This window comes from Ictalurus furcatus, chromosome 2 (genome assembly GCF_023375685.1).
Source record: "Ictalurus furcatus strain D&B chromosome 2, Billie_1.0, whole genome shotgun sequence".
NCBI classification, from domain to species: domain Eukaryota; kingdom Metazoa; phylum Chordata; class Actinopteri; order Siluriformes; family Ictaluridae; genus Ictalurus; species Ictalurus furcatus.
In genome coordinates, this window is record NC_071256.1 from 26,624,032 (window position 1) to 26,641,085 (window position 17,054).

The following is a 17,054-nucleotide window of genomic DNA, read 5'->3' on the forward strand; positions in this document are numbered from 1 at the left end:
GTATAAGGTTCAGGCTTCAGGGTATATTTTTCAATCCCAGAAATGAGCTCTGGCCATGGCTGCTTTACTACAAGGCAGAGAGTGAACTCCAGGATTATTGAGAATGGCTAATCATTACACACAAAGATTCCAATCTTCCACCCAAAAAATTGAGAAACTGAGAAGGTTTTTCCTCAAACCAAAATCATTCTCATAAATACGTCCCTGGTGAAAATCCAGCTTGCTCTGAACAGCTAGCTGCCAATAAAGCGCTGGCCGAGCTGGTCAAGACCATCTCGTAGACCATCTTTGCCAGCTGGTACTGTATAATGCTGGCAGAAGGGAAACAGTTTAAGTATTGACACTAGTAATGCTACTTAGAAAATAACAAAAGACATAGAAAAGAAAATAACACAAACACAATTACAAAAATTAAAACATTTATTGGTTATTCATAATTAATAATTAATAATTAAGTAATAGGGAAGCTGGAAAATAACTTGCCAGCTGGCAAAGATGGTCTTAGCCATCTGTGCTTTGGCAGCCTGTTACTGTGCAGACCAAGATTAATAATAATAATAATCATCATCATCATCATCATCATCATCATCATCATCATAAAGTGTGCCAGTTGATAAGCTGAATGTACATTTCAGAAATTAGTGAGAAATGTTTGTCAAGATAGGTGGCATGGTGCAGTGGGTAGCATTTCTTCCTTATAGATACATGGTCCTGGGTTTGCATGGGTTCTCTGGGTTCTCTTGTTTCCTCCCACTGTCCAAAAACATGCATGTAGGCAGATTGGCTATGCTAAATTGCCTCTAGGAGTAAATGAGTATGTGAGAGTATATGTACATGTACCCCTGCAATGGACTGGTGTCCTTTCAGGAGTGAATTCACTCAACTTGAATGTGAATCCAGAGTTGCTGGGACTGGCTCCAGATCCACCACAACCCTTACCAGGATAAAGAGGTTACTGAAAGTGAGTGAGTGAGTGGGCTTGTTAAGGTTTTCATGGTATGTGCAATGCACCTCTTAGGCAGCAGAGGGCTCTAATATCACAAACTTCTCTTTTATGTGTGGTGGTGAAAAGTCACCTCTAAAGACCCAACCTCTGGTTTATCAGACAAACACAAAGATGTTTGTCACACTCACCTCAGAGCATAACCTATCTCAGTCTGACCTCCCAAAATTTCTTTCTACAGACCGGCCTCTGAAATTATAAACATTATGGAAATCTCCATAGACTCACAGTATAATAAAGGAACTCTTGAGGATGATCTAAGCTATTAATAATGTTCTTTAGGAATTGTTAAGACAACATTGAGAACAAAACGATATGTTTCAGTGTTAACAGCTGTGTTTCAAAAAATAAGTGTAAGTGAATGTCAAAGCCTTTAAGTTGACCTGTTTATTTGTTATCATTTTTAACCAATTCACAGCTTAAATACTACTGGTAGTTACATTAGCCTACCATCCATCCATCCATCTTCAACCGCTTACTTCTTCTCAGGGTCGCGGGGGAACCTGGAGCCTATCCCAGGAAGCATCGGGCACAAGGCGGGGTACACCCTGGACAGGGTGCCAGTTACATTAGCCTACCCTGTATGGAATCTAATTATTGAACCTGCATCATTGTTTTACAAAAATGCATTTCAGCATTAACAGCTGTATCAAATGAAAATGAAAGGAAATTTAAGTGACTGTCAAAGCCTTTAAGTTGACCTGTTTATGTGTAATTATTATTAACACTATAATTAATTTTTACTGCTTAAATACCACTGGTAGCTACATTGGCCCACCCTGTCTTTCAAACACAACTAAACAGCATGTGAGAAAATCAGACAGTTCTATGGATTTAGCATTTGTAAATGTTAAAATAATGGAACACTCTTTTGACCACTCTCACAAACTTGTATAGATGGTGTCAATTAACAGACCAGTGCATCATGATAGTTTTGTATACTTTTATTAGAAAACATTGCAGTATTATTCTTAAACCACAAAAACTGCATGGAGGCTCATAATAGTAGAAAGTTATATTGAACATATAAATTAAATAATAATCATTTAATGGCTACACTTATCAGCCATAACATTAAAACCACCTGCCTAATATTGTGTAGGTCCCCATTCTGCTGCCAAACAGCTCTGACCCTTCGAGGCATGGACTCCCACAAGACCTCTGAAGGTGTGTTTTGGTATCCGGCACCAAGACATTAGCAGCAGATCCTTTAAGTCCTGTAAGTTGCGAGGTGGGGCCTCCATGGATTGGACTTGTTTGAACAGCACATCCCACAGATGCTTGATTGCACATCAGTGAGCCTTGGGCGCCCATGACCCTGTTGCTGGTTCACTGGTTGTCCTTCCTTGGACCACTTTTGGTAGGTACTAACCACTGCACCCGGAACACAAGATCTGACTTTTGGATATGCTCTGACCCAGTCGTCTAGCCATCACAATAATACACCAATGAAACATGAAACATAATGGGGAAAAAAGTCCTCATATATGTCTCCCAGTTACACACAACCAAATATTCACCCCTATCATATCACATCAATATAAATCCCATATCATTTTTCCTGGTAACAACAACAAAATGTGGAGTATTTTAGTCAAATAGAAAATAAACATTTTCAGCCTCCTAAGGAGGTCAGACATGTTTAACATCCATATATACTTAAAAATGTATTAATCATACAATTGTACGGTTCATTGCTTTTCCTTTGAGTTGAACAATGCGCTCTACATCTTTGTCCAAACTATAGAGTTTATCCATGTATTGGTTAACGTTCTCTTCCATCCATTCATCCACAGTGTCTTCGAAGTAGACAGTCAACATCTCCATCTTGAACATCGCCATAAAGTGATCCCACTTATTCAGCAATCTAACCAGAACAGACAGGAGAGAAATGACCTGGGTCAGGAATCTACATAATAACATTACTCCATTATAACTTATACAATGGTTTTGTTTCCTGTTCACTGGCAAATATGCTGATAGTGTATTTTAAGCTGTTTTATAAATACATCTCTATGTCATAAGTTGATAAGTTAATAAAAAATGGATGGCAAACTTGAAGAAGTAAGGAGTATAGTAGCTGTACAAAAGAAAAAACATCCAAAAACAATACAATACTAACTGTACATTTAACTAATTAATTGTTAATTTAATGTCGAGACATTAGTGTTGTATATAATATCTGATAATAAGCTAGTATTGCCCCCTTTAGCAGAAATAACTTCTTGTAGGTGTTTTGCATAGTTGTACACCAGGGTTGCAGGAATTTTTGACCACTCTTCCATGCAATATTCTTCCAGTTGCAAGATGTCTGAGAGTTTTCTTGCATGTACTGCCCATTTCAAATCCTCCCACAACATTTCAGTGGGATTCAATCCGGGCTTTGACTAGGCTATTCCATAACCCTCCATTTCCTCTTTTTGAGCCATTCTTTTTTGGATTTGCTAGTGTGCTTAGGATCATTATCCTGTTGAAAGGTCCATTTTCGGTTCAACTTCAACCTTCCGACAGATGGCCTCACATTATCTTTAAGCACCCTTTAATATGATGCAGAATTCATAGTTGAATCAGCGATTGCAAGCTGTACAGTCCCTGAGGCAGTGAAGCAACCCCAAACCATAACATTTCCACCACTGTGGGTCACAGTTGGTATGAGGTGCTTCTCCTGAAAAGCTGTCTTTGGTCTGCGCCAAACATGTCTGCTTGTTACTGTGGCCAAATAACTCTAGCTTTTGATCTGTCCAGAGCAAATTATTAAATTATGTTTCCTGGCGTGCCTCCCATGCAGGTCAAACTTGTGCAATCTCTTTCTGATTATAGAAGCATGCACTTTGACATCAACGGTTGCAAGACTTACTAGCAGATCCTGTTATGAAATTTTGGGGTTCTTGGACACTTCGTTTTGCATCAGACGGTCTGCTCTTGGGCTGAATTTGCTGGGACGGCCAGTTCTGGACTAATTGGCAGTCGTTTGAAATCTGCGCCACTTGTAGATTATTTTCCTTAGAGAGGAATGATGTATTTCAAATAATTTGTAGATCTTTTTAAATCCCTTGCCAGACTCATAGGTATCCACAACTTGTTTTCTTAAGGACTTCTAGACCTCTTTATATCTTGGCATGGTGTCATCATGCCAAGATCTAAAGAGTTCTATAAGGCCTCAATAGCAAAGCAGGTTCTAATCACTGGCACCCAATCTTGAACACCCGATTCTAATTTTATGGATTTGAAGATGTGATAAATTTTTTCCATGTGACTGATCTATTTTTTTATTGCTCATTTTAATTGTGAAAATTGCTACAAAATATCCATTTTATGTGTTATTTGATAGCGTGTATGTATCACTTGTTACATTTCTGCATAATTATGACCTAAATATCATCAGATTTACACACAAGTCCTAAAAGTAGATAAAGAGAACACAAGTAAACAAATGAGACAAAATATTATACTTGGTCATTTATTTATATAGGGGTGCAACAGTTATTGCCACCCTTTTAGTCAATACTTTGTGCTACCTCCCTTTGCGAAGATAACAGCTCTGATTCTTCTCATATAATGCCTGATGAGGTTGGAGAATACATGGCAAGGGATCTGAGACCATTTTCACAGCCTTTTTCACCTTCATATTTACCAAGCCTTCATATATACCAAAGGTGCCAATATTAGAGGAGGGCACTGTATATAGAACATTCTAAAGGGTTCACAAACTTTCAAGCACCACTGTATATAGCTGTAAGCCCAGCTGTAAGCCATAATCATCAGGATTAAAACATAAAAAGGCTTGAAATATTTCACTTTATGGTAATGAATCTAGAATATGTGAAAGGTCCACTTTTTGAATTCAATTATGGAAAAAAATTAATTTTTCCACAATATTCTAATATTTTTTAGATGCACCTGTATATACAGTACATAGTAACTATCACAAAATAATAAAAATAAATAAATAAGGACACTCCATCTTTCTCTCTCTGTCATGCTTTAGACCAGGGGTGTGCAATCTTATCCAGAAAGGACCGGTGTGGGTGCAGGTTTTCGTTCCAACCAAGCAGAAGCCACACCTGAGTCTATTGAAAGCCAAGATCAACTGATTAAACAAGTGGAATCAGGTGTGCCTCCTGCTTGGTTGGAATGAAAACCTGAACCCACACTGGCCCTTGCAGATAAGATTGGACACCCCTGCTTTAGACAACTATGCAAATTATGCAAATTAATTACATAAGTATGCAATGTTACGTTAGTATTATGAACTATATGGCTGATACTGATAATATGCACTCTCAGAAAAGAGTATTGGTTTGTAATTTATTGTGACATCAGTATAATATATTTCCCACTTCTCATTCAAAGGTAGGTAACCAAAATAGTCAGACACTTTTAAGCAAGTATTAAAGACTGTGAAATTAAACAAACCTACTTGTTTAGTGCACCCTTAAAATATCCAATGTTCCGTGGATTGGCAAAGCTGTGTTTTCTTTGGTAAGCACTAAATGATCCTCTCAGGTGACTGTGCATGGAATAAAACATACACACTTTTTTTTTTTAGAAACACAGTAGTATGACAAAAGGTTAAATTCAGTACAAACAACATGGAAAAACAGTGGGTGATGATGCATATAACCATAATGATTTATTTACTAAATGGTTTAGACTTGTTTAACTCAACAAGCTATGAAGTGTTAATGTTTTACAAAGGCACTTACTAGTCTTGAGTTATTGTTTCAGTGGATTTCTGAAGTTTATTGTGGATTTCTTGAACCATGTAATAAATTTCAGAGCCTGGAAATGACCCATTACCTTGACTGGAGGACATGAAGAGACATATCACAGGCAGGTGCAATCAGCATTATGTTCTGTTTATAATATAATTCCTACTGCATACTAATATAGTCATGTATAGTTTAAAAAAAAAAGAGAGAGAGAGAAACAATATTTTATACCAGCTATTAGCTTGAAGGTCAACTTTGCAGCCCAAATGTATTTGTATGTCAGTTTCAGCTGTACGATTAAATGAACCTGTGTGAAAACATAGACAATAGGAGGAAACAGTTGTCTTCAGGTGCCATTTCATTGTTTTTTATTTTATGTCTTATTTTTCTTCTCAGTACTCACCATATTTTAGAGTCTCTAGACAGATTGCCAAAGAGGGGATAGCCACAGGAAGCAGTTCACATAGCACTGTGTGATGCTCGTATCTAAAACAGTTACATTTCATAGAATAGGCTTGGTAACAAATTAATGTATTGTCTTACTGTAGCACAGACACTGGAGACTTCTTCCATAAATGTTAAGTAAACATCTCCTAATTAAAATCTTCACTATATTAATGGTTATACATTATTTGTTTTTAAAATAACGTATTATTAGCCATGATTATTGTGGAATGTATTCAAGTCCATGTGAATGAGCTGTTACTATAGAAACAATAACGTATTAGAATGTACACATTAATATAAACTTGCTATTTGCTGTTGTCAGAGCCATGCTGGTATAGGAAATTAATCAGCCACTTCTGACCAATCAGATTAGAGAATTTAACAGCACTGTGGTATAAAGGCTTTTATTCTTCATACTTACCAATGTAGATAATACTCAGTGAAGCAGTCGATCTCTAATTGTAGCTTATGGTTTAGATTATCAATAAAATAAGTATACAAACCTTTGCCAGCCTGTTAAAGCAATGCCGTCTAGTTTCATAGAGGGGTATTTAGACATGGAGTCCATGACTTTAAGCCAGGCTAGGTGATTCTGTAAGTGGTGATTTAGTGGTGTCCATCTCTGGTCAATGCCTGAAGCTCCTTTAAATGCACTTGCAAACCACACAGTCTGAAATCCAGCCTGTTGGTAGTTAGATAGCAGCTGTCCTATAGATAAATATTTTTTCATCAGTCATTCACCTGATGCCTTTTTAAAAATAGCCCAACACATCTACATTTAATGTATTAAGGTCTTACCTATCTTGGACAAATCCATTTTTGAATCATATTTCCATATCATAGGGGATGCGAGAGTCGACATACCGGATTCTAGAAAATAAAATAAAAAAGTTATTTATTTCACTAATAAAAAACAAGAGAGAACTAAATACTTTAGAATGTGATATGGTTAGCCGTAAATTAAAAAAAAAATAGCAGTAAATTATTAATATGCATAGTATTGAAGTTCAAAATGCAGTTAAGCCTGAAATTCAGCTTCCCCACATTTAACCGGAAGAGTATTAGGTCCATTTTGCAGAATTTTCTAGGTTTAGTAATTAACTTGGCTGTGCTATTATGTATAACTTTCTCAAGGCATACCTTTGATTAACGTGGCACTAATCTTCCTGAGCATGTCTTCCCAAAATATAGGCTTTATTCCAGGCCTCAGTTCAGCCAGGAAGTGGCAGACCTTTGTCACATGGCTGAGGAAGAGTGCTCCTAGGCTTCCATTATTTTGCTTCAACCAGTTTTTTGAGTCCTCACTCTCACCAAGGCTGAGAACCTGAATGTTCAGTGCAAATTACGGCTCACTGTTCATTCATCAAATATCTAATAATTAACTGACCGTACAGAAATGACAAAGGTTAGGTCAAACCTCATCAGCGCCAATATGAATCCATTGTGTCTGTGGATGCTTCTTCAGGACCTGAGTTAGCATTTCTTTAACCAGTTTTAAGCTTCCAGGGACCAGAGGGTTCAGGCTGTTAGGATAGTTGGCCACTTCTCTCAAGTCAAAAAACTGTTCATGTTTCAGGACAAACTACACAGGAGGAGAAGCAGAATTCTTTTACAATCTTAATTCCATGAAATCAATTGGGATTAGAACATTTGCCAAAAATTTTTGCTTGCTTTCTGTGAAAAATATTCAAGAGACCTAAGACACTAAAGTAGAATTGTGCATAGGACTTTTTCCAGAATCCCACTCCCAAATAAATTCTGACCAATCCCATCCACTCCCGTAGTTATCTTTGCAGGTCCCCATCTGCAATGTTTTCAATGAACTTGGTTGGTTCTCTTGAGCAAAATATAAACTGATTAGTAATTTAAACTAAAGCAGTTAATGAAGTTTATGAATGTACATGTGTGATCGAGCAATCCACCGCATCCAATATGTTAACAAATGTGACATTTCTATCACGTCTTTCCACACAACAGTAAAAACTCCCCGTACCTGTGATGTATTTGGTGGGTCCCACATTATCCCGGTCCCAATGCACATCTCTACAACAAGTGTTGGTGTAGTTAAAATATTTGCAATGCTACGAGCTATCAGAGCTGCATCTTCACTTACCTCTAGATGTCCAAACACCTGCACCAGGGGTATCAGCTCAAGGTTGTAGAGGCTGGCCAATGTCCTAATTTCTTGTATGTCCTCTGCACTGTTTTAGTTAATCAGAATCTACTTTAATTTGAATATCTATGCAAACTGAACAGTTTAGTGTAATGTTAAAATGGAAAATGAAACAGGGCTGAATCAGTGGTATAGCTAGAGGGGTGAATTTTGGGTTTGAACCCCCCTGAAATATTTTCCAGTTCCAAATGCTCATTCTTTGGATGGTTAACAAAATACACACAGCACAGCTGATTATATGTATATTTTATTATTATTACAGTGCAATTACTGTGTGAAATCGTATTCAATATTGAATAATATTTTTGTGCAGTAATTGTGATATAGTGATGTTCAAAACTATGGTAAGAAATTGAATTAACCAATCAAGACTGAGCATTTTTCCTATTTCCATTTTAAAAAGCTAGCTATCAACATTATGAGATTGGCTGAAAGTAAATCATGCCTTAAATGATTAAGTAACAAGACTGTGCCATCACGGCTCCTACTGCTGTCTGGCCAAAATTCACAATTGCACCACGCTTATTGATTTAATTGGACAGACCACGCAGTGATTTTTATTTAATATATTTCCTCATCTTCCTCCAAAAATTAATTCCTGTCTATGCCACTACAGTATAATCATCATACAGCATGAGATATTAAAAATCATCATTGGTCACATATAAAGTGCAGAAAGGCAAACTCACCTGTATGCAAAAGGTGCCCTGAGAACTTCAAGGTCCCCTTCATAGGGAAACATATCCTCATACTCCACCAAAATCCCATCAGCACCAAGACTGGAGATTAGTGGAAAGATCTACAATAGATGGAAGGAACAAGATGACCAGACTACTTAACTGAATTCATAGTAAATATAACATTTCTGAGTTTTACAAATGCTCCCTCACCTGCTGAAAATAACTGACTTTGGGTGCTGCCCCCTTAAGATCTAAGTGTACGACACGGAGAGGGCCTGTACGCGTTTTCACTGGGGCTATTAGTGTGCTATTTACTTCCAGCTTTGGTTGAATCTTAGTCGTTTTGTCCTCTGCCTTCTCATTCTTTTGAAGGGCTGGTGACACAGGCAAGTTGCTGACTTCAGATACGCTTTGTGGCATCCAGAAACGATCTGCGATCAGGACAGGCTTCTTGTTGCTTATGTCATCTACAGTTTTTGTTCTTTGACTGTAAACAGATGATCAAACAGCAAGCATGGTTAGAACCAACAGTGCAAAGGTTCATGTTTGGACACGCAGTAGTTGAGAAACACTGCTGAGAATTTAAAGAGAGTTTAAGCAATAAATTGCAAACAATACTGAATATTTTCAGTTTTGTATAACATATATCATAGAGATCAGTGACTAAGAAATCATTTTGCAGTTCAAACTATTAAAAGATTAATGTGTGGCATTATCTTAACCTAATTATTCTTAACTTCAGATTAAAACACTCACCTGTGGAAATAAAACTTTGCAGCAGCAAACACAACCAGGCAGGCAAGCAGCAGCTTTAACAGCCTCCTACAGTCCATAGCCTTATTACTACGGAAATAAAACATGTCCCAAACACATGTAATGACAATCCCATACTGGCAGGACTGAGTCAAACTGCCCCCTCCGCGCAACACACAATAACTGTAGAACAATAGCACTTTCTTTTATACATAACTGGTAGATTAACAAGTCATTATTTACAAATACTACACATCATAATGAATTTGAAAAGTTGAATACCAAAAAAATTGTGAAGCTTCAAAAAATTTTAAAAGGCAGGCATCACCAAGGCTTAAAAACTCCCATCCAAGAAGTAGCAAAACACTGCGACCGGTCTGAGAAACAATTCTCCTACATGTCCATTATTTCTCCATAAACAGAAGTGACATTGTTTTCGAGAAGGCTTGGAAAGATCGAAGTGCGAAATCAAGGTGCGTGTTTGCCTTCTAACCTGGAAACTTTAAAAGACAACCCCAGCAAGGTCAAATTATAAACTTGTTTGGGGACAGACACACACACACACACCCTTGCATTTCTGAATGCCATTTCAGGCATGGGATGTGATTAATTACGTTTAAGTAAAGTTAATCATACGCCTGTCATTATCCAGCCACGCCTCTCACTGTTAAATCACACTATGTACTGACTAAGTGACGCATAACATTACAAATTAATGTATTACACTGAGTTCTGTTCAGTTTGGCTACATTTGAGGTTTGCAACATTTTTGTGGTAGGAATGTGACATGTGACAACACCGGTAAAACCGGTATACCCCTATGGGGTAGTAAAACGTGCACAGGAGCATTCATAAGCATTTAAAAGCGTTTCCCCTTCGCTTTTAAATGCTTATGTATGCCCCTGTGCGCATTTTACTTTCGCAGCAATTCGGGCGGTTATTGCTTGAATTGTGGGTTCACTATTATTCATAATGAAAAACACAACAACTACAAAACAGTACAATGACAAACTCGCTTATATAGAGGGTAAGCATTGACGTCACTTTCCCGCCGGAACACGCCCCCTCGGGGGGACTGAGGGCAACACATCCAACAAAATGGCGGAAACGCTAGTAGTCTATAACTAACGATTATCAGCTTAAATTAAAGGCAGTTGGACTCGACAGTGACTCTTATAACTTGCCCAAGAACCTGTGGTCATTGGACATTGGCATGTGGCCAGAAATCGTTTTTTTCCAACATTTATATATACCTGAAGCTTGAATGCATACAAAAGCTTTGATGCTTGGCCCTACTTCGCGATGGGATTTGTTGGAAAAATTAAAGTGACAAGAACACCAATAAACATTCTATATATATATATTATTCTATAATTTTATCTGGTAACCCCTCAGCTAACTAGTCATAATTCACTTACTAACGTTATATATTTGTGAAGGTAAAACACAGTCAGAGAATGAATGAGCCCCCATTATTCATCAATGGAAATAGGCAGCGTTTAAAAAGAAGTTTATAGCAAATTATTCATCATTGTACAACATGAATACCACATGCCAAAAGAACTTACACTTACACGGTTCGACTTAGTAAAAAAGGACTGAATGGTATTTTGGCACTCTGTAAAAAGATAGTGCTGAATTACTGATGAATCTGTTAGCACAGTCGATCTCACAACAGCTTTTTCCCATTTTAGATGCGTTTTTTCTGTGTTTTCGCAGAATTCATGCTATACACTAATGCTGCCGCTCAGCCGTTTTGCCACTCAGTTTGCGTGACCGCGGCGAGTTTCACTTACCGTGATGTCACATGCATAAAGAATAAAACCAAAGCTGAAAGTTTTTTTTTGGAGGTGCACCATGTTTTCATTCTTTTGTCTTTATAAACAGAGACATTTCTATTGATGGGTGAACAATCACCTGATTTTGTAAATGTGAGAAATGACATTTGCAGGAAGCTCCCACTTTTTGCTTATGTCTACAGTAATTGCTAACATTTACAAAATGAGCCTACAATAAACAATAAGTCTATTTAATGAAAGTAAAGGTCCATGTTTAATAAAAAATCTTAATGAAATTAATACAAATAAAATAAAAAATCGAGGTTGTTCAATTTAGTTTTATACATGTTCTCATATTCATAGTTATATGTTGTTGCAATGTGACAAGTGGTAATCTCAAGGTTTACTTGGTTTTATATGATTCTTTGCTCTGTTTTTCATACTGTGGGTTTTAGTGAAGTTTACTGAAAACAAACCTCGTCATCAACAAACAGCAATCCCTCCTCAGCATTCAGCAACTCCACGCGAGACGCCTTGTTTGTAAGCGTTGCTATGGTTGTTCCGACAAACTACTTCTCTCAGCTCCTTCCTGCTGGTTTATAGGACGATTAATCCGAGCCCCATTTCGTGTCAAAGAATATTACAATGGCGAGCGCGTCAAGTATAAACGTCTAGTCCGTTTGGGGAGGTGCGCGCGCAGTCCGTGGAGGCTCACGGTGCCAAGAGGAAGTATACACAAGGCTTAACCTGTTACCTGCATTGCATTGTAACCGTTGTCTAATGATTTGAATTTGTTTACTATGGCTAGTTCTCACACATGAAATAAAAACATTCTCTGTCACTGAGAGACTGCTGTGGTTAAGACAGGTGTACATGTTTACAACAGCATGACCAGGGAGAATAATAAACACTCACTGTCTTGCACTCTTGATAACAATGAAAACTGTGACTTTTTTGTGTTACTACCAAAACCACATCCACCCACCTTTTCTTTCTTTATTTTCTTTCTTTCTTTTTTTTTTTTTACCTCAAATTTAAAAAAAAAAAAAAAAACATTTCTTTGAACATCACCGTATATCAGTGTGCATTTGATTTGCAATGAGCTGTTTAAATTCTTTAATTTAATTACTAATTTAGTTAAAAGTGTTATTTACGTCAAGCTATGAGGGGGACTGCACATCACTGTAAGTCAATTAAGTTCAATTCAATTTTGCATTTACATTTATTCATTTAGCAGTCGCTTTTATCAAAGGCGACTCACAAATGAGAAAAATACAAGCAAAGCGATATATCAAGCAGAGAACATTACAAGTAGTGCTACCATACAAGATACAATCCATTAATTGAGTTCCAGAAGAAGCAAAGTGTGCAGAGTAGTTGGTTAGGTGTTCACGGAAGAGGTGGGTCTTTAGCTGTTTTTTGAAGATGGTGAGAGATTCTGTGGTCCAGATTGAGGTTGGAAGTTCATTCCACCATTGAGGAACAGTTAGTGTGAAGGTTCTGGACAAATTTTATTTGTATAGAGCTTTTAAAAATGGGCATTGTGTCAAAGCAGCTTTACAGAAACATATAAACACAGGATACAAATTTTAAGTGTGTGAATTTATCCCTAATGAGAAAGCCAGTGGAGATGTTGGCAAAGAAATAAGATCTCCATAAGATGATATGAGGAAAAAACCTTGAGAGGAACCAGATTCAGAAGGGAACCCATCCTCATGTGGGTAATTTTGACTAACACTGACTAACTGGTAATATTAACTATTAGTCAAGAAGTGTAATTTTTAGTAGTACACTCACATAAAGCCTACTTAAGCCACTTACCTTGCCACTGGGGTGGTACTCTCTAAGCCAGTGGTTCCCAAACTTTTCCAGGGCAAGGCCCCCCAAATGGCATTAAAATTTGACCGAGGCCCCCCTTTTGCAAGATGTCTTTAAAGCACATTAAAAATACAGACTTGTGAATATATCCCCCCCCTTTTTTTTATTAATAATTACCTCTTTCATCTTTACATTACATTAGGAATTGATTGTGTGTGTGTGTGGTTGTCTGAGAGTGACAATTTACTTTTCACACCAAATTGTTGCGGCCCCCCTGGCACCCCCTGGCGGCCCCCACTTTGAAAACCACTTCTCTAAGGTACACCTTTTGTACCTTCAGTATGTATCTATTAGCTAGAAAGGTACATGTAGTGTATTTCCATCCATTTTCTGTACCACTTATCCTACACAGGGTTGTGGGGGAGCCTGGAGACTACCCCAGGGAACTTGGGGCACAAGGCGGGGGACACCGTGGACGGGGTGCCAACCCATTGCAGGGCACAATCGCACACACACACATTCACACACTACGGACAATCTGGAAATGCCAATCAGCCTAAAATGCATGTCTTTGGACTGGGGGAGGAAACCAAAATACCCAGAGGACGCACGGGGAGAATTTGTAAAATTCATACACACATGGCGGAGGCGGGATTTGAACCCCCAACCCTGGAGGTGTGAGGTGTGAGTTGTGAGATTATCTTATCTAATACTAACTACTAATATTATGATCTGTTCAATACAACTGTAATACTTATATTTCATACTGTATATTCTGACTTTTCTTCCTCTTCTTTTTGTCAAAACTACGAAACGCTGCACTTACAGTATAGAAATGGGTCTAGGAAATTTGTTGACATTTTTATTTACTTTGAATGACAGATTGCACAGGAAATTCCATTTTCCAACTGGTCCTTTTGGAACTAGTATTAGCAAATACCAGTTCCAAAAACAGTCAGTAGCTTCATAACCAGTGTGTTTGAACATTAGGTGATTTTACTGCTGTAGGTCATTGTTGGTGATTTTTATTATAATGGAGATGGAACACTATAATTGTTAACTCACTGTTCACAAAATCATATGTATTTTATTTAAGTGTGTAATGCATTGCCATTATCTGTACTTGCATCTGTATTTGTTTAGTGCTCAAATATTTGTTTGTTTGTTTTATGTATTTCGATTTAAACCAGAGGTAGGCATTGTCTGTACCGGATGTTTTTTTTTCCCTTCTTCTTTTTTTATGTGAACCCTATCACTATGCTGAAAACACTGGAAAACAGTGATAAAAGTCATTTTCATTCACAAATTATAACAACTTCATTTATTTCTAACTTCTCACTAATGAGTAAGGAAGCTAACCATGTTTCAAAATAACAATGTCCTTCTCAAATTAAGAAACTGTTATTTACAGTTGACAGCAATGTAATAATATTTTATCAGGTTTACTTTAGATTTGGGATTCGTTACATTCCTTAAAGATCAGAAAAGTTCACTAGACACACTATTAGAATTTTCTATAAAGCTGGATGCATGTGAGGTAGCACTTTAAACAGCATTTAATTTATTTCCCAGGAGGATTTCTTTTTATAACGATGGAGAAGGATTGTTTAAGAACAGCAAAAAATAAATAAAAAATGCACAATGAAGTTATTGTTTAAATGAATTAAAATGAGTATTTTTGTGAGCCGAACAGAGATATGCTGCTCTGTGTTCTGTGTGAGCAAACCACTGACAAAAATAAATAGTGCATTTATTTTATAAATCGTATAATGTTAATGAACTTGAACTTTATTCTGCAAACAGACTTGGCAGGTTCTGTGCATAATGATATCTATAATGCTTATAATTATGTGTATTGCAGCTGGATACATGATGGATTCTGATTTGTACTGCAAATGACTGTTTACTTCATTCCCAATAAAATACAAAGAAAAGAAAAAGTAGGTACATGCCTCTAACATTTCCTATGATTCTAATCTTTTTGTGCATTTAAGCTGTAGTAACTCAAAAACAAACAAACAAGAATGCTAAAAAAAACAAAACAAAACAAAAAACTAGTACTCCATCCACAGTTCACACTTGTATTCGTATTCATTTAGGATGCATTATCTGTTCAACTCCAAATAATGCATTATATTCAGTTTCACCCTTATATATAAATAAATAAAGTATAAATAAAGTGGTGTGCAATACTCCCTATAGCACAAAGGAAATAACAAAATAACTCATTCTGCTACTTTCTCTTTAACCTTTATCCGCCTCCTAGCTCAGGGTATATAACATAAATGTAAATAACAAGTTCATCTGATGTTGTTACTCGCAGTGATTATGGAGCTATTAACGTTCTCCAAAATGTAGATCTATTTTTAGGTAGACATGAAAAGATTATTTTTAATGTATCATATATCTAACCCACTTGCGTGTAATGAAATGTACTAAACGTAGGCTGATGCCAAATTTAAATATAAAGCATCATGAATATCTTAAAGTACTAATCAGTAGTCAATAATCAAAAATCATAAGGCATACTTACATTCTTAATACCATTGAAAGCAGTTTACAACAACTCAGCTGACAGATATTGAAAGGTTACATGGTTTGCTTCTTTCTTTCACTTGGGTGTAGTGGGAAAAAGGGAAATATCTACAGTATCTCACAAAAGTGAGTACACCCCGCACATTTTTGTAAATATTTGATTATATCTATTCATGTGACAACACGGAAGAAATGACACTTTGCTACAATGTAAAGTAGTGAGTGCCACTAACAAGTCACATGACACCGTGGAGGGAAAAATTGGACATTTTCACTTAGGGGTGTACTCACTTTTGTTGCCAGCGGTTCAGACATTAATGGCTGTGTGTTGAGTTATTTTGAGGGGACAGCAAATTTAAACTGTTATATAAGCTGTACACTCAATACTTTACATTGTAGCAAAGTGTCATTTCTTTAGTGTTGTCGCATGAAAAGATATAATCAAATATTTACAAAAATGTGAGGGGTGTACTCACTTTTATGAGATACTATAGTTTTTATAAACAGCCTCACGACCAAGTGACTCTTGCATCATAAATGAAACTCATTATTGGATAAAAAGCTTTAAGGAAAAGATTATTCAGTACTCACCACGTCTCACCTGAGCACAAATAGTATAGGCATGTGTGTGTGTGGTTAGAAAACAGGCCGAGCTGGTCAAACCAGTTTTGTTCCAGCTTTCTAATTACTTGACTATGTTGATCAGTGCATGTTGATTTTTTATTAATTACCTTATTGTATTTTCTTAGCATTAGTGGCAGTAATTCAGAAACTGTTTTCCTTCTACTAGCACTTGCATGGCGTATCAGTTTGACCAGCTCGTCCTATGTTATGGCAGCTGGTAGCTGGTCAGACTAAGCTGGATTTATCAGCACAGATGTCTGGTGTGTTACTGGTACTTAGCCCTAAATGATTTAGGGGGCCCAAAGAGCTAACCCCAGAGACTGTAGAAGAGGGATCAGGAGGGCATGTCTCAGCTTCAGATGTTCCGGGTTCTGTCCATGTCTGTGACTGGGACCAATGTTTGATATTTGCTGTCAGGGATGGATTTAACATGGTGCTTGGTTTGGCTAAAAGCCCCCCTCCCTCACCATCCCTTTCCCTCAACTCACCTCATGAATTTTCCCCTGTTAAGTAGATTAGTCAATTTTGCAT

At 37.1% G+C, this 17,054-nt stretch overlaps 1 protein-coding gene across 3 annotated transcripts; it reads right to left on the reverse strand.

Moving 5' to 3' along the window:
- Window positions 1-2,367: 2,367 nt before the first annotated feature.
- Window positions 2,368-16,275, reverse strand: zgc:113333 (beta-N-acetylhexosaminidase). 3 transcript variants are annotated; one of them, XM_053611716.1, is made up of 14 exons: window positions 15,898-16,275; window positions 9,772-9,858; window positions 9,226-9,502; window positions 9,025-9,134; window positions 8,276-8,363; window positions 7,580-7,744; window positions 7,303-7,486; window positions 6,961-7,032; window positions 6,666-6,870; window positions 6,119-6,201; window positions 5,947-6,022; window positions 5,710-5,808; window positions 5,424-5,513; window positions 2,368-2,870 (listed from the first exon to the last, which is right to left on the reverse strand). In XM_053611716.1, exons 1-14 carry the CDS (start codon window positions 15,909-15,911, stop codon window positions 2,678-2,680), a joined length of 1,743 nt encoding a protein of 580 aa, XP_053467691.1. In that variant the 5' UTR covers window positions 15,912-16,275; the 3' UTR covers window positions 2,368-2,677. The 3 variants fall into 3 exon arrangements, with proteins under 3 accessions (XP_053467691.1, XP_053467682.1, XP_053467699.1); XM_053611707.1 differs by lacking the exon at window positions 15,898-16,275 and adding an exon at window positions 12,023-12,465; XM_053611724.1 differs by lacking the exon at window positions 15,898-16,275 and adding an exon at window positions 10,051-12,011.
- Window positions 16,276-17,054: the final 779 nt, after the last annotated feature.